The sequence below is a fragment of the Cyprinodon variegatus genome, unplaced genomic scaffold (genome assembly GCF_000732505.1).
Source record: "Cyprinodon variegatus isolate N-32 unplaced genomic scaffold, C_variegatus-1.0 Scaffold68, whole genome shotgun sequence".
Lineage (NCBI taxonomy): Eukaryota > Metazoa > Chordata > Actinopteri > Cyprinodontiformes > Cyprinodontidae > Cyprinodon > Cyprinodon variegatus.
Genome location: NW_015150521.1, coordinates 1,328,979 through 1,353,694, shown reverse-complemented (window position 1 = coordinate 1,353,694; position 24,716 = coordinate 1,328,979). Strand labels below are relative to the sequence as shown.

Genomic DNA, 24,716 nt, shown 5'->3' with positions numbered 1-24,716 from the left:
TATATATATATATATATATACACACCATTCTGTAAATATTTTGGAGATTATTTTTAGCAATGACCCAAGCATATTCTGCATGTCTTTGTACTGCAGAATGGTATGAAAAGACAGGATCAAACTCCAGGATGTATTGGAAGGATACGGGATGGATGTGCAAGGTTGTTATGGGACAAACTAGTTCACCTTCAGTCACGCAAGCACCATTTCACTGTTTCAGTAATTACCAAATTAATTGCAGAAGTAGCTCTCGTCTGTTTATTTTTCTTGGATCTCTCTAAAGTTAAGTTAAAATCTTTATTTATTTTATATTTTTATCTTAAAGACAAAATAAACAAACCTAAATATTAGAAAGGTAACTTGGATGGTAGCAGGTGTCGATTGTTCACACAAATGAGCTGGTAAAGCAAGCAGGCTCGGTAACGGTCGACACATCGGTAACGGAAACCCAGGCGTTTCAGACGATACCACTACAGCGACCTATGGATGAAATAGCGTCTATATATGATACACAATATCCATGTTTTTAGAACACAGGGAAATTTCATTTATCATATATGGAACATATATATAGAACAAAGATTATCATATGGCTAAATTGCCCAGCCTTCCATGTTTATGAATTAACGAAAAGTATCGTCACCCCCCATATTGTTTCACACTTGTTGAAGTCCATCAAAGGAGGATCAGTAGGTGTGGCGGCGTGGAGGAAGCGTGTAAACGTGTAAAAGAAGGCGGGATGATTTGAAATGGTCGTAATGGTAGTAATGGTATGTAGTAAATAGTTGAGAACCCAGTAATATTTTCTAAACCCATCACATGCTTTGCATGCCTACAAAAATAGGGCTCATTGCAAATGAATGTAAAGAAAAAAGTAAGGTGTCCTAGATTTGGAGGTCCACATGAATTTGGTAAATGGGATAAAGATGCAAAAATTGAATGTAGCTGTGAAGGAGAACATAATGCAGCATATAGTGGTTGTATTGTAAAGAGAATTAAAAAAAAATAAGAAGAATCAAAATTATAGAAAAGATAATATTTGCTGAAGCTCTAAAAAGGGTAAGAAACAAAGCAAGAAGAATCCAATCAAATAACTCGGAACAACAAACATAGGTCAGAACATCCAGAGGCAAATCCTATAGTCAACAAACTAAAATAATCAATGTCCACATGAATGTAGATCAGTGGAAATTACAATGATGGAGAAAAAAAGAAAACTTTGTTACATTTATGTGGCATTTTTTTTATAAATGTTACAATGCAAATGAAGAAGAAAAGTGACAATATAAAGGCAACTGTAGCAGCCGCATGAATATTTTTGGATATTAAAGAAAAGCAAACTGATCAAATTCATTTCATCTTGAATGCCACTGAAAAAAACCCAGAATATTTTCAAGAATAGAATTTACAATGCTCCTCTTCAAACGAATACCAGATGTTTAATAGTCAATGGACAGGAATTCTAAAAATGTTTTTATGATTTAGAAATAGTTCCAGATATATATGTCCAATTGACATGGTTAAACCTTTAAGTTATAGTACAGAAAGTTAGGACAGCATTTATAGCTGTGGAGGAGGATGTGCCACTTTTATTAAAGAAGGACTGGTTTACAAGAAAAACCCAACACCCAAAGAACTTGAAAATTAATAAACATAGAAATATAAAGGAAATACAGAAATATTAAGATAATAAATTATTATAATCCATGTAAAAATATAGATATAGAAATGTTTAAAGGGGATTGAAATGGTGTGGTGATTTCAACACCCATAATAGGGGAATAGGAGTAGCAAGATCACTAATCAAAATGGAAGTATAGTAAAAGATACAATGGATGAAAGATCTTTAGCTTGCATCAATAATGGTCAGAGGTACGAGAGTCAACTTACATAAAGGTACAGCTTCATGTCTAGACATTACATTAATACCCGATCATGCTCCAAGTACATGTGAATGGGATGTCAGGAAAGATTCTACTTTAGGGAGCTATCATTTTCCATTGAGTAGACTAATGAATTATTACATATGACATGAACTATCTATTAACAAGATGGTGTTTTAACAAAGCTAACCGCTTACATTTTAAATAAATTGTGAGAAAACCAGTCAGTTTCTTACATTAGAAGGTAATATAGAAGAATATACCAATCAGATAACGGAACATATGGGGAAAAAAAGGTGGGATGAAGATGAAAAAGGAAGGTTCTTATGCATATAACGTTCAAAAATCAATATTAGTTAAAATATTAATGAGAACAATTGAATGGAATAATAATAGAGTATGTCATACCTATCTTAATGACATTTTTTATATAACTGGTTAGAAAAATACGGATAAATGTGAGGGATGTGGAAGGAAAAAAAAATTAGAACATGTATAGATAAAGTTAAAATATATGAGTCATAAAGGATGAGATTAAGGACAATAGTAGAAAGGCAAAACAGGAATAGAGTCTTAAAGGATTACTGGGAAAAGAAAGGAAGCATAAATGACATTTATTCAGTAAAATAATGAATTATTTTCTTCATAATACAACATTAAAATAAAATAGAATGTAGAGGATGTGAGTATAGGTTACTGCAAACTCATGTACAGTAGGTGGCGGTATGCACCTGAAAGTGACTTGTGATCCGCCATTAAATAAAAGAAGAAGAAGATGACCGCCAAAGAGAGCAAAGCTGAACTAATGTTGTTTACTAAAAGGGTTAAAAATGTTGAATAGGCTTGTTTCTTTTACTTTGTAGATAAATAATACGGACCTTGCTGTTAAACCTCTCTGTTTAATATCCGAATTTAGATTATTGCAAACCCCAGCTATTTTATTTATTTATTTATTTATTTATTTATTTATTTATTTATTTATTTATTTATTTATTTATTTATTTATTTATTTATTGTCTCGGTTAAAAGGTTTTTGAAAAAAATTCTTACTTTCACGGTCTGATGTTGCAATTGTTTAAACATTTCCTCTCCACTTACTTCTCTACATTGCTTTATTTTTGCATACAGTGTAAAGGAGGCTTACAGTTTCAGGTCATATCCTGGAAATGTTTTCTAAGGTGAAAATGTTGTTTGTATCCCTTTGTGAGCTTGTCTGCTCATTTTTTTTTTTTTTTTTTTTTACATGTTTTATTCTTTTCTATATGTTTTATTCTTTTCTTTATGAAGCATAAAAATAGATGTAAAATTTCCATTCAAGTTTTTCCAATTTACATAAAACCCATAAAAAAGTCCAGATTTCACTTGATGATTTCCAGATTATTCAGGTTTTAAAACAGAACATCGGAGAGGGAATTTTACTACTGGACGTCACTCTTCTGTCTTACTGACTAACAGAGAGGTAGAACTACAATAATCCTCATAAACATAATTAATTCCACCTTTGAAGAACATGTAGAAATTTTAAACATGAGACTCTCCACTTGCTGTAGTTTAGCTTTCAGGTACCCAAATTATTCTCAACAAGCTCACAGATACTCTGCTTATGTAGAAAGCAGGTCAGAGGTGGGCACTAACTAGTTATATTTACTCAGTTACAGTTACTTGAGTACATTTTTGAAAACAATATACTTTTAGGAGTTATTTTACTGCACCATACGTTTACTTGAGTAATAGTTTAAATATAGTGTTCGATATCCCATCCATAGTGAGTAACTTTACTGGATAATGAACCAGCTTGTTTTTCTGGTTTTTGTTTTGTTTTCCAGATAAAGGCCCCCAGAAAGAGTTTAATGTCTACATATGTTTTTTGAGGTCAAAGTGATATAGAGTAAGGGGTGAATTGTGTCACAGGAGGTACTGGTTTCATAAGTTTTATATATAAAATCAAATGGTTTGTGAAATATTTCTTCTGCCAGGAATAAAAGAAAAAACACAATAATTTTCAATTATTTAAATTGGAATTGAATGTATTTTTCAGACATATTATTTGTTTGGCTTGAAACTATTATATTATGCTCTTTTGAACTCAAGAGTTTTTAAAAAGGTTTGCTTTTATTTCATAATCATTATAAATATCAGAAGTTATGATGAGTTACTCAGTACTTGAGTATCCTTTGTCCCAAATATTTCTTTAACTTTCTTTCTTGGATGGGTACTTTTCACTGATACTCAAATATAAATATGATGAATCAGGTTTACTCTTTTTTTGAGAAGAGTTTTGGCTACTCTACCCACCTCTGGAAGGGATTTAGAGGTATATTCCGTAGCTAACTGCCAGTTTTATGCGGCATTTACAATCGGCTAGGATTCCATCAGAAACCAGAAATTCATATATAATTCTCATGGTATTTTTAAGGCCATCAATTCTAACTGTTTTTTCTGTTACTGTTAGCTGTTTATTTTTTCTTTAAACTGTTATTTCTGAACTACTTAAAGCACTGAACTACTTAAACTAACATCTATGTGAAAAAAACATCACAATTCGTATATTTAGAGAAACAATTTGCGGAAACTCTCTCAGTATTAAGTCACCTGTCTTTGTAAAAACTCCCCAAAATTTTCCTGTTGTGCCGAAAATGCTTTATATAAAACCTAAATTTTACTCAGGGTTAACCAAGGGCTGATAAAAAAAAAAAAATCATATTTAACATTAACTTAAATGTGATTAAAACCTCTAATCGCAGCCACATCCTGGCTTAATTCCTATAAAAGGGAACAGATTTCAACAAGCTCCAACTTACTGTACGTAAAATACAATGATAGTCTGGTCTTTTACATTACATTACATTACATTATAATACAGTTTAGACTGGAATTCACAATACTTTTATTTTACTTATATTGGTCTTATGAAATCCTTATCTAAATGTTTAGCATTTTCTTGTTTGTGGATAATTTTCTGTTCATGGATTTCTTTTTTGTGTGTGAATAATAAAAAAGGATTGATATCATTAACATGTAAATATTCTATATTTCACGTATTGATTTGAATTAAGGAAATAATCAACTTCTTAATAACAATCTAGACAGTCTCTTTACAACTTTCATAAATATCAATTTGCTTCTCCTGCCACAAGATGGCACTGTTGAGTCACTTATTCTGGGGCGTCATTCTGTTGTTTTGTGTTTGCTTTCAGGTGTCTAATGAGTGATTGGAATATTTAACATATGGACACAGATGTTTATCACATTCTGATCTGATTTAGTTGGATCTGGAGGGCGTTTTATTAGTGCTGGACAGATACATAATTAGCTTATTTGTGATAATTTGTTCTGAAGATAATTTCCTAAATAATTACAAATACGTATAAATACAGGAATAATTCACAGAGGTCTTTACTCTGCTAAAACCTCAGCTACAAGTATCTAAATCTGGTTTCTATATCTATAAAGAAGCTGGAAAGACTTGGCAGGCTGCCCAACAGAACAGCCTCCCGGGATTGATTCAGGCTGAGTTCCCACCCAGGAATTCTGGATGTCTGACGGGAAACAGGCCCAGCTCTCCCAAGGCCATTATAAGTCAGTCTCTCCCTTCACCCTAAGACTCCTCCGCCCCCTCAAAAATAAGAAGAAATAAAAAACCTCCAGGGGCTTTATGTTGTGCTTCATGTGGACAACCTATCTTCCAGACAGTTTTCTTCACCACACTCCACCCCACTTCATCATCCCTGCCCATCTTCCCATCATTGCCCGGTCTTGCTTTAGCCTTTAAGCAACTGAATAATTTTATTAGGTAAGAGAGCCATGATTAATGCCCACGCAGCATCTGCACGCAGCTTTTCAGGCTTTCATGTTGAAGGTAGTGCTCCTCTAACCTTGTCAGAGCATGTTTGGATTTAATGCTGCATTTTAAATACTTTGCAGATCAAGGCACAGCAACCAAACAACTCTGGGCCTGCAGCGAGGCTTCATCTGAATTTCTTCATCAGCCTTGAAATTAATCTCAAGGACATAGATTTGGTTTCAGTATTTCATTTATTACAAAAACAAAAAAACTGGAATGCATTTAACAAAAGGTTTATGTACCTCCATTAGTGTTTGGGATTGTACCAATTTAACACAGGCAGCGTGCTAGAAAACACACAAAGCTATTGCACACAAGACATTTCATACCACACAAAGTCATACATACTGTACAGAGATATATAATTACAAACATACATAGCTATTCATAACATGTCATACAAAACCATGGACATACACTTAATTCATACACAGATTAAAACACTGTTCAACCCAAAAGGGGAAAAATAGGGAATATTTGAACATCACGGAAGCTGCCAAAGTGCTTTTCACCATTTCTACTTGGCTGTCTAAATGAAACTGTGACTCTTATAAAAAAAAGAAATTATATTAACTCTAACGGAAAGGAAGAGTTGTCATGGTCTGTCTCCAGGAAGGTTAGTGTAACCCTGAACAACAGGAAATAGACAGTTGAAAACAGGACTTCCTATGGCTGGAGGAAGTTGCAAGTTTAATGTCCGAGAATGAAGAAACATTTCTTCCAGGAGGGCAAGACCCTCCTGTGCGTTTGAAACCGGATCTTTTCCCATCATGCAGAGACGGCGAGGAGCTGGGTGGGGTCTTTTCAGAAAGATGAGAGGTGTTTACACTGTAAGTCGGACAAGCATATGGCTAGCAAGATAAACCAGCGTGTTCACAATTCATTTCTTGTTCTTGGCGGAAGAAGAGTTCACAGTGAGGGTGACCTACCCTGTTCGTCCCACTCTCTGCTCATCAGTGACTTGGCATGTCAAAATCCTGATCAATAATACTGTCTATATTGGAGCCTATGCCCCCAACACTTCATTCATACATTCAGCCTTTTTCTCTCAGAGGAAGGCACAAACAGAAATTGGCACATGGCTGCTACATGGCTACAACACTGTCTGGGCACCCATTTCATTAATTATAGTCGACGAAGCTGTTAACGGGAAAAATTTATCAGCGCCAAAAAGCCTAATGTGCTCTCTGGATTGGCCTTCCTCACTGGAAACAATTAGGATTTAGAAAACAACAGTAATAGCAGGAGAGGAACAGTTAAAGACGGGACATGGAAGAAGGGTTACTAGTGATGGAAGTTGGAATATATAATAAAAACATTAGCTCTTACAAATGCATTACACTTTATCTCATGCACTAAATAAAGCAGAATATGTACTTTTGTTGTGGTTATTCAAATTGGTTAAGCAAGGTTATATAGGAAATATATATTCCTTGTTTGGTGAAGGAACAATCGGTGTGGTAGAGGTTTGGAGTGCTAATTGTTGCCAACTGCTTTCTCTTGTTTTAATAAAAATGTGTGAAGAATCTTTTCCTGCCTCTACAACGAGGAGCCATGCAGTCAAAATTTAGACAGGACCATCTGCATTCTAATGGACAAAGTGCAACTCTGCAAGCTATGCATTGATACAGCTTTACCCTATAAGGATATAATGCATGTTCTGTCCCTACTTTTACTTTTTAATATGGGGTTACATGTTTAAAAAGAAGCACATAAATGAAAATGGTATGCTCCACATTTTACTGATAAAAGTACCTAGCTAAAAAGCCTTTTTCACATTTATCTTTTTTTATCAATTGATTCTGTCTTATAATCTTTTCACAACATTTTCAGGAAGAGTGCAACTCTTAAAAGCTGATTGTAGAGTCACTGTGTTTTATGTGAAAAACAATCTGCACTGAGTAAATGTGTCCAAACAGTGAGCTGTATCCCAACCGCGCAGAGGTCTATTCCCAGTAAGTAACATCTGTCCACCTCATCATGATGTTTTTTCCCTCTTGTGCACACAAAAATAAGCCATCTAATGTGTTTGCAGCAAGTCAGACACAGGTGGTACACGTTTGCATGATGGGCGTGGTCTGGTGTTCGAATTTGTTGGTGCAATGTTCCAAAGAACTGGAGCTCTTCAAATTGACCAGGCAGCGCTCAGAAGGCCGGCCGCTCGGCAGCACACCCCAGCAGCACAGCACGCGCAGAAACTCCCTCCTCATGTCCTTGCTGCGCAGCACGTATATCATGGGGTTAAGAGCAGAGTTCACAGTGGCAAAAGCAAAAAACACCTTCGCGTGATCGAGCACAGGGCAGCCCTGCATGCTGCACGAGGAATCCAGGAGCAGCACGGTAAAAGCTGGCAGCCAACACACGATGAAGACACCAAGCACTATTGTAACTGTTTTCAAAAGGGAATATGCTTGGGTGTTCGTTGCTTCCCGGTGACTGGAGCGAACAATCAAATAGATCCTCACATAGAGGATGACGATAGAGAGCAGTATGAGGGTGAAAATGGAGACAACAAAAAGTATGTACTGCTTAGAGTAGAGTGGCAGCACAGCTGAGCAGTCAGGGAGGTTGCAGATGCAGTTCCAGCCTAGGATGGGAAGTCCTCCGAGCAGAATTGAAGTGACCCAACATGCTCCTATCAGCAGGAACATGCGGCACGTTTTGTTTGAGCCATACACTTTGACTTTGGTGATGGCAATGAAGCGCTCTATAGCTATTGCCAACAAGCTGAAGACGGATGCAGCCAGAGCGATAAATGCCGTTCCTTCTCTGATGAACCATTGCAACGGCAAGAGTTCCAGGGTCATTGATCCTGAGAGTAATACATTGGCTATGTAGGCAGAACCAGCCAGCAAGTCGGAGAACGCCAGGTTGCCGATGAAGAAGAACATGGCTGAGTGGAACTTCTTGTTGCGGAGGACAGCAAGTAGGACCAGGAGGTTCTCGACAATGATGATTGTGCAGAGGATTACGATGACAATATTAGTAACAGTGAACTGCTCTTTTACCTTATAGTCATTAAATGTATCATTAATGGTCTTGTTTTTAGCCTGGGCATAGTGGCATATGATAAGCTCCTTTTTGTAGTAGTGGGAAAACTTGCACTCCATGGTGCCAGAGTGGCCGACCCCAGTGGCTTTACAGCAAAGCTCCATATAAACGTCAAGTTGTGCAAAGTGTCCAGGGCATTAATGGCTGTCTCTGTTGGAAGGACAGGAAAACACCTTTAGGGAGTGTGTCTGTAGGGGGGGGTGAGGGGTGGAACTACAGTCCAACAGTCATGTCTCCACATCTGTAAAAGGGTCACCTGCAATGCAAAGACAGAGAGAAGACCCGGATTAGTTTGGTTTCTACAAAAAGGAAATCAGCATTTAAATAAACAGAGACAGAGTCAACAGATTATTTTAGCAACTGAAGGGCAAAGCCTCTTTATATAGAGGATTTCTAACAGTGGAAAAAAACGCAGAGTTTTCAAACAGATGTTAGCACGCAATGAGAATCTGAAGTTTGAATTTACAATTTCCAGCCAAACAATCCAAGTTGAAGCCCTGCTCACATTTTTAATCTTATCACAGAAAAGCATATTTAGATTTTCCTAATGCAATAATACAATGTTTACTTTTGTCATTTTCATGGTGACCCTGTGAAATCGGACGTCATTCTCCAGGTGAAAGAAAGAATTCTCTCCGAGCATGGAGACAAAGGGCTGCTCTCTCAGTCTGAAGGGGACATTCCTCTAACCCTGTCCGAGCACCCGGCTGTCAACACACCGCATTGTTGTGCGGAGTGAGCCATTCCACTCCAGTGAGCTACCTCTTGAAACTTTAGCATAGCTGGTGGATCAGCCAGACCTCCTCGCCCTGACCTGCCCAACCACCCACTTCCAGCCAGCGGCGAAAAGCCAGAAGCAAATCAAACAGATCCCTGCTAGGAAGCAGTGGGGGCTTCTCCAACTTGCACAAAAAAAAAAAAAATAAATACTTGTTAAGACTTGATTGTGTGCCGTAGTATTACTTTCTCTTTTGCATATTACTGGTGAAAAAGACGCTCACAGCAGTAATATGACAGATTAAAATTTTCCCCAAGTGAAGCACCTGTAAAAATGAATAAAATCTAAGGTGGAAACATCTCTGACCTTTTAAGTTTAATAATGCATCTGAAGACATGAAAAAGCAAAAAGAACTTCCACTACCGCCGTCATGGTTTCCCATCACTTTTTTGTAGCAACAGCCTCCTCCCAAATGTCAGAAAATAAAAGAATATATGAGAGAGAGATGCTTTAGGACTGAGCACACAGTATGTTTAAGCTCTGGAAATCTAATTAGAGGTGAAGCTGGTGTCTAAAACCTGTCAAAAGTAACACGATCCCTCTATAGACCAGCTCCTAGAGTAATTCAAGACTGATGATTCCTTCCACAGCCTGAATTTGCTCTCCTGGATGGCAGCAAACCAGTTTTTTTTTTTTTTTCTAAATAAATGGATGGAAACTACGCCTGGACCGGCTGACGGTTTTACTGGGCTTTGAATCAGAACCTTGGAAGGCAGATAGAGACAAAACGAGACAAAAGCAGACGAAGATCAGGCATGTGGAACAGCATCTGGACACAAAGGCAACACCACCGTGACTTACGCACATGCAGGGACAGAAAAACCTGCTCCAAACCTTTTTTCCAGAAACAGAGAAATATTACTTCACACACAAAGTTAATCATGACCAACTGATCACTAGGGCAAAATATCCTCCTGTTTACAGGAAGGTTAAGTATACAGCTGCTGTCGGCTGCCAAGTAGAACAAGAACATTGTTTCCTTAAGCAAGAGCAAAGAACAATAGGCTCCTTCAGAGTGGCTAGCCTTGGCCTTTGGTCTTTATAAAGAAGCAGCACATCCATTTAGCTGCTGACACTTGATCATAGTAGGGATATATTCACCGAGCACTCTGTTATCGAACTGCCATCTCAGGAGGTCTGTCTTCTCCCCATCCTTTTCAGCTCCATTTATAGACATAAATAGGAGACTTGAGCTTAAGCACATGTGCCTGCTGCAGCAGGGTTATTACATTAGGTTGCATTATTGGAGCATAATGATTTTATTCATGGAAAACTGCTGCATCTCCACAGATTTCTGTCTACTAAGTAAGGCCACAGACTTTCCTTTGTTTTTTTTCTTGGTCCAGTTTTTGCAGGACAGCGTCTATCTTCGTTTGCTGTGTATGGACAACTTAATGTCCCCTAGTCAGCGTGGAGTCTTTGTTGTCTGTCATTAAGGGATTTTGCTACATGTGGGGCAACCTGACAGACTGGTTTGCTTGCTGCGCTGACTCGTGTTTGGCCAAGCCCTTCTACCTAACGTGTCATTCAGAGGCTTTCTTCCGGTGATTGGTCAGCCGCAGTACAAGCTTCCTGCAACGTAAACCACCCCCCACCGCCAGCATCACTTCACACAACTCATTGTCAAAGTTGTGCCCTATGTTCAACCCAGACACAAAGGTTTTGAAAAAAATCCTGTTTTACAATTTTTTTCTTGAAATGGCTTAAAAAAAAAAAACAACCAAAAAAAAACTGGGTTGTAGAGCAGCCCAGGTTACAAAAGAGGCTTATGTTCGAAACTCTCTGTAGGTCACACAGTTTCAGATCTTCAAACAGAAATGAATAATATACAATGAATCCTACGTAATACTAAAGATGGTTTTCTAATAGTGATTTCATTTAATGGCCGACAAAAGCTAACCAAACCAACCTAGGAAAAAATGTATCTTATCTTTCTATGAATAACTGAAAGTATTTACTGATCATGCAATGTAGTAAAGGGGAATCTAATAAAATTTTTTATTAAATATTTGTTAAATGTTGTGCATAAAAATATACATTTTAAACACACTTTCTGGCTTCCAATGCTAAACCTGATACTGAAAGTCAGCTGGTTTTATTGTAAGAAGAATTATTTTGATTTGTAAAGTGATTCATAATGTCTTTGGCATATGGCCATTGGGGGGAAAAACATATTTCATAATTACTAGGATTTTTTTTTTTACAAGCACATTAAAACTTTGTCATTTTTGAGCTCTAAATGTTAAAGTAAAAAACATTTTTAGCTGTTTAGGTTTAGCTGTTAAGTAGAATATTGTTTATATCCAGCCTGAGTTTGCAGGTGCAGTGGTGGATGCACCTCTTTACCAAATAAGATGATTACAGTCTGCACAGACAGCTGGTTGTTTACCAGTTATCAACCATTTTTGGGAACGTAGGGTGGAAGTGTACTTCCCCAACCCCGTGAGGGACAATTTGAAGAAAACAACAAGAAAGGATTTTATTTAACTGAAATAAAAAAGCCTATATAATTCTTCACAAGTGTTTTTTTGTGAAGCTATCCTGGGCCTAGGACAACTAAACTGTTGTCCCTCCTTCATGTTGACAGGCACGTCTTAACCTAATGGTTTGCTATGCCACGCTTGGCAGCAGTGAATGCCATTAGAAACTGGAGATGAGGGGATATTTTTAAATCCAAAGGAATTTTGTCCCACTGTTCAGTTTGAGATAACGCCATGGAATCTCAGATTCATGTTTAGAGTCACATTTTTTGTTCCAAGTCATTAGGAGCTGAATGTGCTTCACATAACTGGCCTGAATGTGTTTGGCTTTAAGGTCTTGAACTGATGGTCTAAATTCCCCTTCAAGATTTTCTTTTTTTTTATGTGGTCAATATTCATGGCTCTGTTTATGGCGAAAATTCTGTGTTGGCTCTCAGCAAGATTTACTGGAATGCACACCTTCTAAACATGCTTTTGTTTCATCGTTTATCTTTCAGAAAGAGCCAGCGATCAGCAAGATGTTAATGAAGAAATAAGAGATGTGCTGCTTTTGTTCAGCACAGTTTTTACTTTGGTTCTTTCTCTTGGATGCAACTTTTTCCCAATTTCTTTCCTATTGTTGAATCATAAATGCTGAAGTTTAAGATTAATTGGCCACATAAGTTTGATAGAACAGCTGCTTGTGGAAAGTTTTCTCCAATGTTCTGGGTTTTTTTTTTGACATCTCAGAGCCTACTTCATGTTGCAAGACAGGTTTTATTCAAGTGATTTCTTAATTCAGCAGGTAAAACTGTTATCAGTTCTGGGTGTGACTGTTGAAACTGGACTCAGCTTTTGTGGTTAAACACAGTTTATTCATGATTATACACAAGGGGAGGGGTTGGGTCAGTTTTCAAACAGGGCCACGTTGGTTTGAATAGCTTTTTCCCTAAATAAATGTTTGACTCACACTATAAATATATAAATAAACATGTCACTTATTTATCTTTGTCTAATATTTGTATTTTCATTCAATGATTTCAAATATTTTGTTTCCAAAGAATAGCAACAGAAACATTAAAAGCAGTAAAGCAATACCGCAGTAGAGCTGTCACAATCCAAACCTGCCACGTACACAGGGGTAGGAAGTGCAAGTTTATATTATAAAGCAGATTCAATTCCAACTTTATATCACTGGTGTCATGTGTTGTAAGACAACTTAAGAAGAAGCAGGGTTTAAGAACTTAACATCCTGCTTCAAATTACTCTTTAAGGCCAAAGAAATATTGTAAGAATGGATAAAAGAAAACATCCTGAGAACAAATGTGTAAATCAAGTCACAGAAGTAAATGCAATAAAAAAAAGAGACAGGATATCCTCTTCAAAAAAAAAAAAAACCGAAGAGTACATTTCTTATTTGAGATAAAACTCAAAGACTACTTGAGATAGTGTTGTGGTGCACATTCCCATGAACGCACGCCATACTTCTAACAGCTCCGCCCACTTCAACACCACACATCACAGCTGCAAACAATTGCACTTAGCGCAGAGATTTTGTTTTTTTTAATCATGCAAAAGGTGAAGAAGAAAGTTTGCTGCTGAAATTGGACTCTTGCTACTAGATAATCCCATGAGGAGACAGATTTCCCTTCATCAACATGGGACTGAAGACAGCACAAAAGGCCTAAGGTGCTTTCCCAGTAACACCCGATAAGCCCCAATTAGCAGACTGCCCACTAAAAAATACGAGGCAACACCGTCTCATTACATCGCCTGCAAGCCGTTGAACTACACCTAAATTAGACTCCACTTTCCCCTGGTGTGAAAGCTCCTGAAACAGCTAGGTACCTCGCCATTGTCTGAGCAAGCAGAGGCATATTTCCCTCTCATGATCTCTAGCAACTGTCTAAGATAAGAGATGAAGCTGAAATTTAGACAGTTTTTTATTTGCATCTTATCAAGTTTGCATTCAAATGTTTTTAAGGGCTGTTTAGTCAGTCACAAACGCATCTGCTGCACTTCAGCAGTTTGTGGTTAGAAACGTAACGTATCCTCCTCCATCTGCCCTTCATCCTCCCTGCACAAAAGCCACAGTAGTGGCAACAAACAGAGGCAATCCAGCTTCTGCTAATCTAAAGCTACTGAAAAGGAAGTCGCTGTAGACTTTAAACATATACATTTTTTGTTTTAATAAACTTTAAATATATGTATAACATATGTATATTTGACATATTTATCAGTGGTTTAATGACTTACTGCAGCCACATAGAGACATTAGGCTGAAAGACACTTAACCAGCCTTTTGTTTAATAAACAGAAATCTACAATAAACACAGTCCTACAACTGAGTCAGTCTTTTTCCTCTTACCGTAGTTTTACTTCTATAATTAACAAGCTTTATCTTATCTGTAATATATTTCTTCAGCCACAAGTATCAGCAACCTATATTTTTAAGCTTTTGCTTGTACATCTCCTTCCTTTTTTACTTTTTTGTTAATTCTTCTAATAAAACCAAAACTGAGCTGATTCGGTTATTATGTTTTTCTGAATCAAGATATTTACATAGCTTGTGCAAAAGAACTCAGAAATCTTCGTGTTTACAATGTGCAACATCTAAATTTTTTTTTTTTTCCCCACATAATTTGGGGTTTGAAGTTACACTGGCTAAACATCCAAAAACTATGTGATTTAGGTCCAATATTTTCTGGTATACTTCCACAAGCTTCTCACTATAACATGCAACTGATACTAACAAAATGACAAAACGGAAAAGGTTTATATTGCAAAAACACGGAAACTGACATTAAAATAGTTTACAAAACTAATAGATTTTTTTTTTTAGATATATGTTTAGTTTTTTATTTATATGTTTATCATATAACGCATTAATATAGTTCGAGTTTCTGGTTGATGTTTTCACTTTTTTTCCACTGTACCTCAGCAGATGACATGATGGCAGTCAGGTAATTTGTGTGGCTGCTATGGTCTGTCCTAATCTGGAAGACTAAAACTAAACTAAACTAAAGTAGCTAACAAATACAACAAACAAATTCAAACCTAAATGGAATTGAAAATCAGATGTCGAAACTAAATAAAAACAAACACTAATGATATTTTCAAACTATTTAAACATTGGTTGATTTCTCCTGAAACTATTATTATAACTGGCTCGTGTCGGCTGACGGCTTTGCCTAAACTCACCTCTTCAGCCATACCCAAAAATGTTATGACTGAGAACAAGGCATTTTAAGGACCCCTTTGATTCTACCAGCTTCACCTCGTATCTTGATACAATCTTCTTTTTGCTTTTGGGATTTCTGCCCAAATTTAACCCCCGGGCATCTTCATTAAAAAAAAACAAAACAAGAACAATGAAACCAAAACAGAACCGGTCTTCTTCCTGGCCATTATAATCCCTCTACCATCCAAGGCTGTTCATACTTCCATATTGCTTAAATGGATGAACTGGTCTGTATCTAGAAATTGTATTCACTAATGAAGCAAACTAGCTTTATATTTGTTTCCCATGTTAGCAAATAAGGATGATTGCTAAAGGAAGCAAATATCTGACCATAATTTTAATTATGAGGGAACACATGTCGAAACACCTCAAAATCACCTCAAAGGAAAATTCCAGATAATACATACAGTATTCAGAAAGTTACCCCAGTCAAGTGTTAACATGTCTCTGTCTCTCTCTCGCTCTCTCTCTCCCACACACACACACACACACACACACACACACGTGTAAAGGAAGCACAGCAGTTCCCACCACAGACTTTCACCACAACTCCCAAAACATTTCAAAAGAAGTAACTGACATGAAAAAATACATGTTCTATTCGTCTCTGCTCCTCTACTAAACCTTAAACTGGATCGTTATGATGGTCGTGCCCCCATCTAGACCATGGAGAGGTCAGTGAGGCACTCTGAAGCCCCCCCAAAGGCAGGCTTTTGTTGGTCTATCGAGCTGCATCGTAGAGTCACAACATGCAACCAGAAATCAATGGAAATATACCTTGCCTGCAGCAACTCTGCTGTATTATCTATCACTGAACTGCGGGCCTCCAACCACGTGTGATACCCCTTTTTTTTTTTTTTTTACATAAGCAAAGCCAAACTATTGATTGTTCACTGGCAATTATATATTTTTCCAGCCTTCTTACAACAGCAAGGGGGGAGGGTTTAGATCACCGCTGCTGTACAGCGACAAAACTTTTATCCTGGTCCTTCAAATGACCCATGTGTTCCATATCTACACAGCTGGAGAAAATGTCATCTATAAGATCAACTAAACTAAAGTGATCTGGAGAAACTGAGTGTATCTGTACAGTAGTAGCTGAGCTAATCTCTTTCTGCATGCATCAAAGCAGAAAAAACATTACTAGAGATTAAAAAAAAAACCCAAAGGTGATGCAGACAGTTTATGATGACAGAAATTGTCATCCGGCATCTGTTTCACAACAAAGCCAAGCAGAAGCTATCACTAAAAATAACTAAAGAGCAAAGTAAATGTCATCTTACAGCAGAAAAACCTTCAAAATTCAACTATTGCTACATCTAAAAAATCTCACCAAAAAAAAAAAGAAAAAAAAGAGTTCATACCTTTGATCTGTTAATCTGTACATCCTTTAGGTGTTTACAGAAGATTATGAGACAGTTATATCTGGAAAGAGAGAAAGGGAGTCTCACACATTCTCAGTTATTTCCTGCACACTGCGTGTATGCAACAGAAGCGAGAGGATAAAAGGGTAGGAAGTGTTTTTTTTGCTAAAAGGTCACACGAACCAAGCAAAAAAAATTAAGGAGAAGTATCATCTAGAAGAATTTATAGTGTTTGAAAGAAGCTTAAATATTATAAAGGCTTTGTAACATCTTGACAATTTTACATTAGAAAGGAATCAAAGTTTTGGTAGCAGAGAACAGAAGAGAAGCAGAGGAAAGAGGAGTCTGTTGCTTAGCAGCCCGAGGCCTGAATCTAGACCCTATTTCTAAATAGAGAAGTATTAAATTCAAAATGATGATAATATCACAGGTGCATCATTGCTTCTGGGTGAACGTTTAGCACTTCCTTTTTTGTTGACAGAATTAACTGTTCCCTCTTGTGTTTTTGTATTCTTTGTGTCAAATATGTAATATCTAGTCACACGCAGCGTGCCTCCCTATGTCTTTGTTGTCTACCATTGGCGTTCAGGCTTCACAAACGTCGCATATAATCTACAAGACACTAGGGTCGTGCGTGTGTCCCCAATATGCAGGGTTTCGTCATATAATTAGGGATTACCCTTTCGCTCGTCAAACACTTTGACAGTTTGGGCACAATCTCCTCTGAAGCATCCAATCTGTCAGTCTGGGGCAAAAGTAATGTGTTGTTTTTTTCTTCTGTTCTCAGTTTCAAAGTTACTGATTTCGTTTCTGCTGCTAACATCATCTCAGCAACTAGGCAATGCTTTATCCATTGCAGTTCCTAATGAGGTTTTAAGAGCAGCAGCGATTCGAGATAAAAACAAAGAACTGTGTAAAGAAGGACATCATGTAGCCCCAGGAAGCATAAGCCCTCCCCCTGCCTTTCCCTGTCCCACTCTTCCCAGACGGGAGGGGTTAGTGTCTAAAGGTTATGCCTGAGAGGCAGTTACATTATCATGGTCACTCATAGACCACTATTGGCCATTTCAGACCCATTTTCCGATCTTAAATCTCTCCAATTTTCAGATTTCTATTTAATACTAAACCCTGATTTCTAAAGCCACATCATATCCACCCCAACGCCTCCTCCTTTCTGTGTATATTTTAAACTTACCGCAGAGATCAAAAAGCAGGGGGCCACAGAAACGTGATTAAAAGAACATCAAGACGGATTTATTTAGCATGCATTTGAAGGGAGCATGTTGTTAAAGACCTCTTAAAAAGTCTCTCTCACAACCCTCACTGTGATGTAAGTTTTCAAATCAGGACATTTGAGCTTTCCGGTTAAAAAAGAACATTTTTAACCCACATAAAATCTGTATGTGCAATTATGTATGTTCTGAAACGATGAGCTTTTCTTCCACGGGCAGGATCTTATTTTAGCTGTGTAACTGTCCCAGGGTTTTACTGTAGGCCATTTATAAAACATAGGCTTTTTGTTTCCCTTCAGTACAGAGGTGAGCTTCACGTGAAAAACATTGATGTTACTTGTTTTGGCCTACGTGTTTGAAAGAGGGCTAGTGTTAACCACATGCTTAAAGTTGTTACTTTAGTGCATCGGATGACACCAGTTCACATCTCTACTTTGCAGTTTCCTCTTGGGCACGTTTTCTCCAAAGAGCTGCAGAGAAAGTTTGTAGGTCAGATGGGAGAAAAGCTGGACCTCTCCACCTTCCAATGTTCTTGTCAACAAAAGACAACTATGGTACCTTTTCATTAAGAGACATCAGGCTCTTAATGAAAAGGTTCCTTAGTTGTCTTTTGTTTTGCTCTTTGCTCACATTCTAATCTTTAGATAGACCTCGAACTCCACCCCTTCTCAAGTTTTCTTGCATTGCTGGGAAAAGCTCTGAGGGACATTATTTGTTGCAGACCGTGAGAGCATATGTTACAGAGTGTGTATTTTGTAAACAAAAGAGGAATAGAAAAACATAATTAATATTGGAGCCTATTCAGGTGAAAAATTACATCTACAAAATCTAATATAACAAATCAAAATGCATTCCCAACTGCATTTACCTAATGGCCACTAATCTATATCTGACTTGACAGAGCATCTGATCTTTCCTTTTAATTGGTCTTTATAGGAAATGCTTAAAAGACTCCTTTGGAAAAGAAGATCCATTAAACAAAGCCCTGTTTTAATGGAGGGGAGAAAAAAAAACACAGTTCCCTGAAAAGGGAACATTGCCCATATACTCTCCAGTTGCTATCCATTTTAGGGATCTGCTTTTGTTAGTTTGCTTTTAAGAGCTTTTTATCTAGAGTCATGTGAAAATCAGAATACACGAATACAGAAGCAACATGTAAAGCTGCCTGGGATCCCCCCTGTACCTTGGTATTATTGCCAAGGTTCGGATAGGTTTCAGTACTTTTCAGTCTAGGAGAACGATGCACACATTTGTTAGCTCTATGCAAGAGCCAATGAGGAATGTTTACACTTTTTACATTATCACATTTCACATCTTAAAATGACCACAGTAGAGAACTAATCAAGATTTAGCTACAACTGCCAACTACAGACCCCTTTTTTAACAAAATACAGTTGCACTCACACGTCTGCTTAAGATGATTTTCCTCCATATCAGTATGATGTTGAGGTTTTTGTTGTTGTTTTAAGTCAGTAATTAAGTTCAGTGAACGGTGAACCTCATACCTGATCGCTGATAGCTTTGGTTCTATGATGCTATTTGTCTCCAAAGCCAATGTAGCTGAATGAGAAACTTTACCGATTGCTGGGGATGGATTTGTGCACTTTAGTCCCATGCACAAAACATTCTGCATCTGTATAGGTTTTAAGTTGTATCCGTTGGTTACACCTTTGCACCGAACTAAAAAAGGCTGCACTGAAAACCTTCTGCACGAATGCAGCAAAAACCCCAGTTCGCATACAAAGGAAAACCTCTGATGAACTGTTAACAGTCATTATTTAAAGATCAGTTCATCTCTCCAGCTGCTTTATGTCAAAGCTGCGCAAACATTTCATGTAAACTTTACCTCTGCTAATGAGTAATAGCCTTTATTGGACACCATTTATTAGATTTGAAAGGGCAAAAATGCAAAAGAAAAAAAACAACAAAAAAAATTAAGTATTGACATTAGAAAAAAGGAGGACAAAGATGATGGAATATGGGCCCAAAATTAAATCCTGTGCGGAGTCTCTTAGACTTTGGACCGGCTGCGTATGGCAGACAAGCTGATGATGACCAGCGCAGTGGTGTAGCATTAATCAAAAGAACAAGCCAATTCCCCAACTTCAACTGTCTGGCAAGGCTCATCTAAAGTGGATGCCTTTGCGCGTTTGTCAGTTTCACAAAATGCCTCCACTTCTACTGAAACTGTCTGTTCTAAGAGAACTGTCTAACCTCTGCCGTGACCCTTCTTGTGGGTGGCTTTTAGTGAAGCTCTTCTGTCTACTAATTTCAAAAAGCAGATGCACTTTCTGCTACCAAATGATGCATGGTTGGACTGTATTTTTAAGGTCTGTTATTCATTAGAAAATCTAATGAACAGAGAAGCTCATGGGAATGACAGACAAATAAAAGGAATAGCTTCAGCAGACTCTGACTGGCAGCACAGGGATAATCAACATCCAAGACTTTCTCCAAAATATCCTGGGGTCTCTGGAGGTGGGGTTTTGAAGTGATCCTGTTGAGTTCTCCAGCTGTACAAACAAGCTGCATAACAAAGACTTCCCATGGAGAAACAAGGAGGTCTGCAGAAAGCAGCAGCATCTTCATGCGTACCTGCCTTTTAAAGAATCACTCAAGAGTGAGCCCTAAGAATGACCAGAAATCAAGAAACCACGACATGACCACACCGATTAAGGCTACAGCCAGAGCAGACGAGTTTTTTCCCCATCCAGGTCATAAATCATAGCTCAGCCTAAACAGAGATTGCAAAGTGCTGCTGATCCCATTGAAGCCACAGAGCAAACCAGAAACCCTGCATTCAGTCTCCTTGTCACTGTCCCTGGAGGTGGGACAATATGCTTGTCTACATCTAACAATGAGCAATTTCCTACGCAGAAAATTAGACCTCAGATCAAAGTATTTTCGTCACGTCTCTCATCTTGCAGCTTTATGCGATTGAGGTTTGATCCGATCCTGAACAGGAGGGACGCGTTATCCTCATGTTGGAAAGCATTAGGAAATCCTGACATGCTGCTACAAGCATCAGTTCCTGGTCATGGGGGGTCCTGTGGCTAATCCAAGTACTTTAAGAGGAAGAGGAATGTAGCAGCACACGTTTACGCCAAAAAGTTTTTTCACTGGAATAAAATCACCAAACGCATTTTTCCCCCTCCTCCAAATATTAGTGAATGTAAATATTTATAAAATAATCAGAGCTTCATTTTAAATTTAAGAAGGGTTGTTTTAATAAAGAGAAGAAAGATAAGGTCAGTGAATGTTCATATGTATACTTCTACCTGCCAAGGAAGAGTAAGCGCCTCCTTCTCTTAGCTGTGTTTATAAAATGGGAACAAAAGTAAAGAGCCCCATATTTATTCCTCCAATTGGAAACACTCCCAGCTCCAGGCTGTGAGTCAGAAGGCTACATGCTGTCAGCTGTGTGTTGTGACTTGCACTTCAGCAGCTTGCGAACAGAAGGCGTTTATTTTGCTCCAGCAGCCACACCCAAGGAAACTGTTTTTCTGTTAAAGGGAGAACCAGCAAGAACTCTTAGCAGTCAGAACCCGGGTGGCTGTCTAAGATCATTCTTCATATCACTGTGCAACCCCCCCCAAAAAAAATCTGTTAGCGTTTACATTTTGGCTGCTACATTCTGTGGTTTCTGCTCTGTCTGAGTGGAGGAACCTCTTGCAACTTATTAATAGGACCTATTAATGGTTACCCAGATAAAAAACAGGCCAGAGCTAGCAGGTGGCTCCATGCAGCCATCTTTTGGAGATGCGGCTCATTTGATCCGACTCAGTGAAATGGGGGGAGAAAATAACAAAGAAAAAAAAAAAAACTCCCAGAGGAAAAGCCTTCTTGCTGCTTCCTATAAACGGACCTCTCCCAGGCCTTGGCTGAAACGTGAGCACTCATCAGTGATGGACGCCACCCATCCAAAATCCATCCCGCCTTCAATCCCCTTGTGAGCTGGCCCAATAAAAAAATCCCACAATTCTAGTTCCCACCACTCAAATTCTATTAATTTATTTATCCATGCATGCACTTATACATCTATTTATTGATTCAGGTCATCTACTTGTCTTCATTTCTCACGCTACCCCATAGCCGTCCCCACAGAGAGGGCTCAAATTACTGCAGTCATCTTTTAAGGGAATACAGAGGCAATGAGTATATCGAGCTGGGCCAAGAGCACACAGATCCTGAACTCTGAGGTAATGGCCTGCTGACAAGAGTCAACTCAGCTCTGTTGAGCCAGGTAAGATTGCTTTGTCTCTTTGACAGGCTGCCTTGAGGTGAGAAGTTGGGGTCAAACTAGTGAAGCTTTTCATAGTACCCTTTAGCGATGCTGTATGGCAAGTGTTGAAAAGCCAAGCAGCAGTCAGGTCTGGGAATGTGATGGCTGTTTGTTTCAGGCCCAGTGAGCCATATGATCACACAAACCCAAAACTGACTGACATGTCGCTGCATCCATCTGCCCTCTGCCTCAAAACGGTCATGACCATAGGTGGTCATGCATGCCCCAAACAAAGACAGCAGCCTTTTGCACAACTGCAGCATCACTCAGTCTGTTGACAGCCACTTCGACACTGGATAGTCTTATCCAAACTATGCTGATGGTTCTTCCTCTTCACCCCTCACTCCTGATTTTATCACACCTAGATGCTGGCTTGAACTAAACAAGATTTTTAGCATCCCTGTGTGCATGACTTGTTTAATTTTTCCCACACAACTGCAGCTTTGAGTTTAAATAAAGCCTTCAAGATCCTAGTCAGTTTCAGACAGCCTTATAATGAGCCTCACACTGTGCAGAATGAACCAGGCAAAGCACAGAGTACAGGCAAGAGGATGCAGGCTTTTTATCAGGACAATAAACATCAGTTCCTCTTTCTTATCATCTTATCACTCCATGACTTGAGGATTCTCCCAAGACAATTTCTGGATCACTGACACCTATGTTTCCTTCCTCACCAAAACAAACTTTTTAAGAAAAAAAAAAAATCAGACAGTTTTGCCCAGAATCCAGAGCCTTTGGACAAGACCAAAATGACCCAACTGCATGTTAACATTCTATGCATTATGAAATTGTGCAATGTTAATTTCTGCTGACATGGGGTTCTGTTAATTTACTGCTTGCAGAATCTCTAAACTGGAGCTCTCAGAGAAGCCCATTTCCAAACCCCAAGCGATTAACTCCTGTACACAGGGATAATGGGGGCTTTTGTCTTATTAATACATCCTTTCAATGCAATGCTTTCTTTAGAGTGACGGATGAACAAGCCTCAACAGCATCGGATGGGGTCAGAAGGTGGGGGTGGGGATGAGGGGGAGCACAGCAGGCTCCAAGGAGCTGGGAACATGCATGTCCCCCCACCAATACAGCTTTTACTGTCTGGAAATGATGCAACAGGCTCTGCTGGACAGATGTAGGTCTATTTAAAACTATAAAGTGTTTTTTTTTTTTTTTTTTTTTTTTGTAAAGACTCACAAAGTTTTGTAAGCACATCTGTCACATGACGGTACCCGCATAGTGGCTGCAGCGGGGACTGGAACTGGAAGTGTTGAATGGGGGCGATGCTGTCATGTGAAGGCGAAACATTTCCAGAATTCAATGTGACTGTAGAGATTCAGTTGATAATTACACGCGTTTGACTCATCCAGATGCAAATTAACCTTGTTGTTTGAGGCTACAGCACATGCTTTTATAATGTATATATATAGGCTATATATATAAGGAGAAGGGCGCACAACTTACCCCATGAGAAAGAGAGCGTGAAGCGATAGAGAAACCGCGTCCAAATGTCCCCAAAAAACTGAAAACTCAGCGTTAAAAGTTCTCCGCTCTGAGGTGGAGAACCAGCGATGTCAATCAAAACTTTACCGGATGACTAGACTGCATGTCTTGTCTAGTCTGTGGAAACTAGATCCACGCCGGCGAGAGCGCGATGAATCCTCTAAAAACGGGAACTGATGCGAACCAAACAGATGCGAAACCCATAAAGAGACGGGTTGGGAAAAAAAGCAGAATTCTCACTTTCTCTTTTGTCTTCCCTAAATCCAGCCGCCCGACTGATTGTCCCGCAGCTCTGTGGAAACAACAGCTCCACGGGGCTGAGGAGCTTCAAGGAGGCGCACACACAATAGACTGCGCACACGCGCAAAAACGCACACCCACACAGCGTGGAGAGAGAGTGGGGTGTGTGGAAACATCACAAGTCGCGCTGACGGTTTTAACTAACAGCGCAGATTGGCGGAGAGCAATATATTTGGAAAAAATACAACTTAAGCCTATTTCTGGAGGTTTTTTAACCACTTTGAACACAAAATGAAGTCCAGATGTTCCACCTCCTCACTTCCTTTTTCTTTTTGTTCCAAGCATTAAGGCTCTCAAACTGGAGCAAGACTGGTGGTGCTTTAACAGGAACAACCTGTGCCAAGTGGGTTGTTCAAATATCTGTTACTTTCCATCAGCTGGGATTATAAAAGTATTTGCTTTTATTTCATTAGAACTTGAACCAAAATTGACATTTTTTAAATAAATACATTGATATGAGTTTGATTTTGCTGTATGGTTACATCAGAAAAGGCTTTTATGGAAAATTGGGGGTTTCCAGAAAAATAAAAAACTGAAACAAATTTACATTTTTGTGTGGAAACCTCCCTAAAGAGAAGCGCTGTGGAAAAAAGTTTGAAAACCTACAGTGAAACCACCTGTCGGTTTCAGATACCTCTGAAACTAGAACTTTTTGGGAATGACATCAAACCTAACTTGGCATGATCCAGTCACCATGTTCCACCTCAGAACCCTGTTCACTTAGTTTCTTGTTTATTGACATAGCAACCCACTCAGTATAACTGCTTTCAAAAACAGCAGCAGTA

The 24,716-nt window shown here is 38.5% G+C and overlaps 1 protein-coding gene across 3 annotated transcripts; it reads right to left on the bottom strand.

Moving 5' to 3' along the window:
* Positions 1 to 7,517: 7,517 nt before the first annotated feature.
* s1pr2 (sphingosine-1-phosphate receptor 2) lies at positions 7,518 to 24,110 on the bottom strand. 3 transcript variants are annotated; one of them, XM_015372073.1, is made up of 2 exons: positions 23,593 to 24,110; positions 7,518 to 9,034 (listed from the first exon to the last, which is right to left on the bottom strand). In XM_015372073.1, the coding sequence occupies exon 2, from the start codon at positions 8,880 to 8,882 to the stop codon at positions 7,767 to 7,769; it is 1,116 nt and encodes a 371-aa protein (XP_015227559.1). In that variant the 5' UTR covers positions 8,883 to 9,034; positions 23,593 to 24,110; the 3' UTR covers positions 7,518 to 7,766. The 3 variants fall into 3 exon arrangements, with proteins under 3 accessions (XP_015227559.1, XP_015227561.1, XP_015227560.1); XM_015372075.1 differs by lacking the exon at positions 23,593 to 24,110 and adding an exon at positions 23,326 to 23,346; XM_015372074.1 differs by lacking the exon at positions 23,593 to 24,110 and adding an exon at positions 16,621 to 16,724.
* Between the last annotated feature and the right edge of the window lie 606 nt (positions 24,111 to 24,716).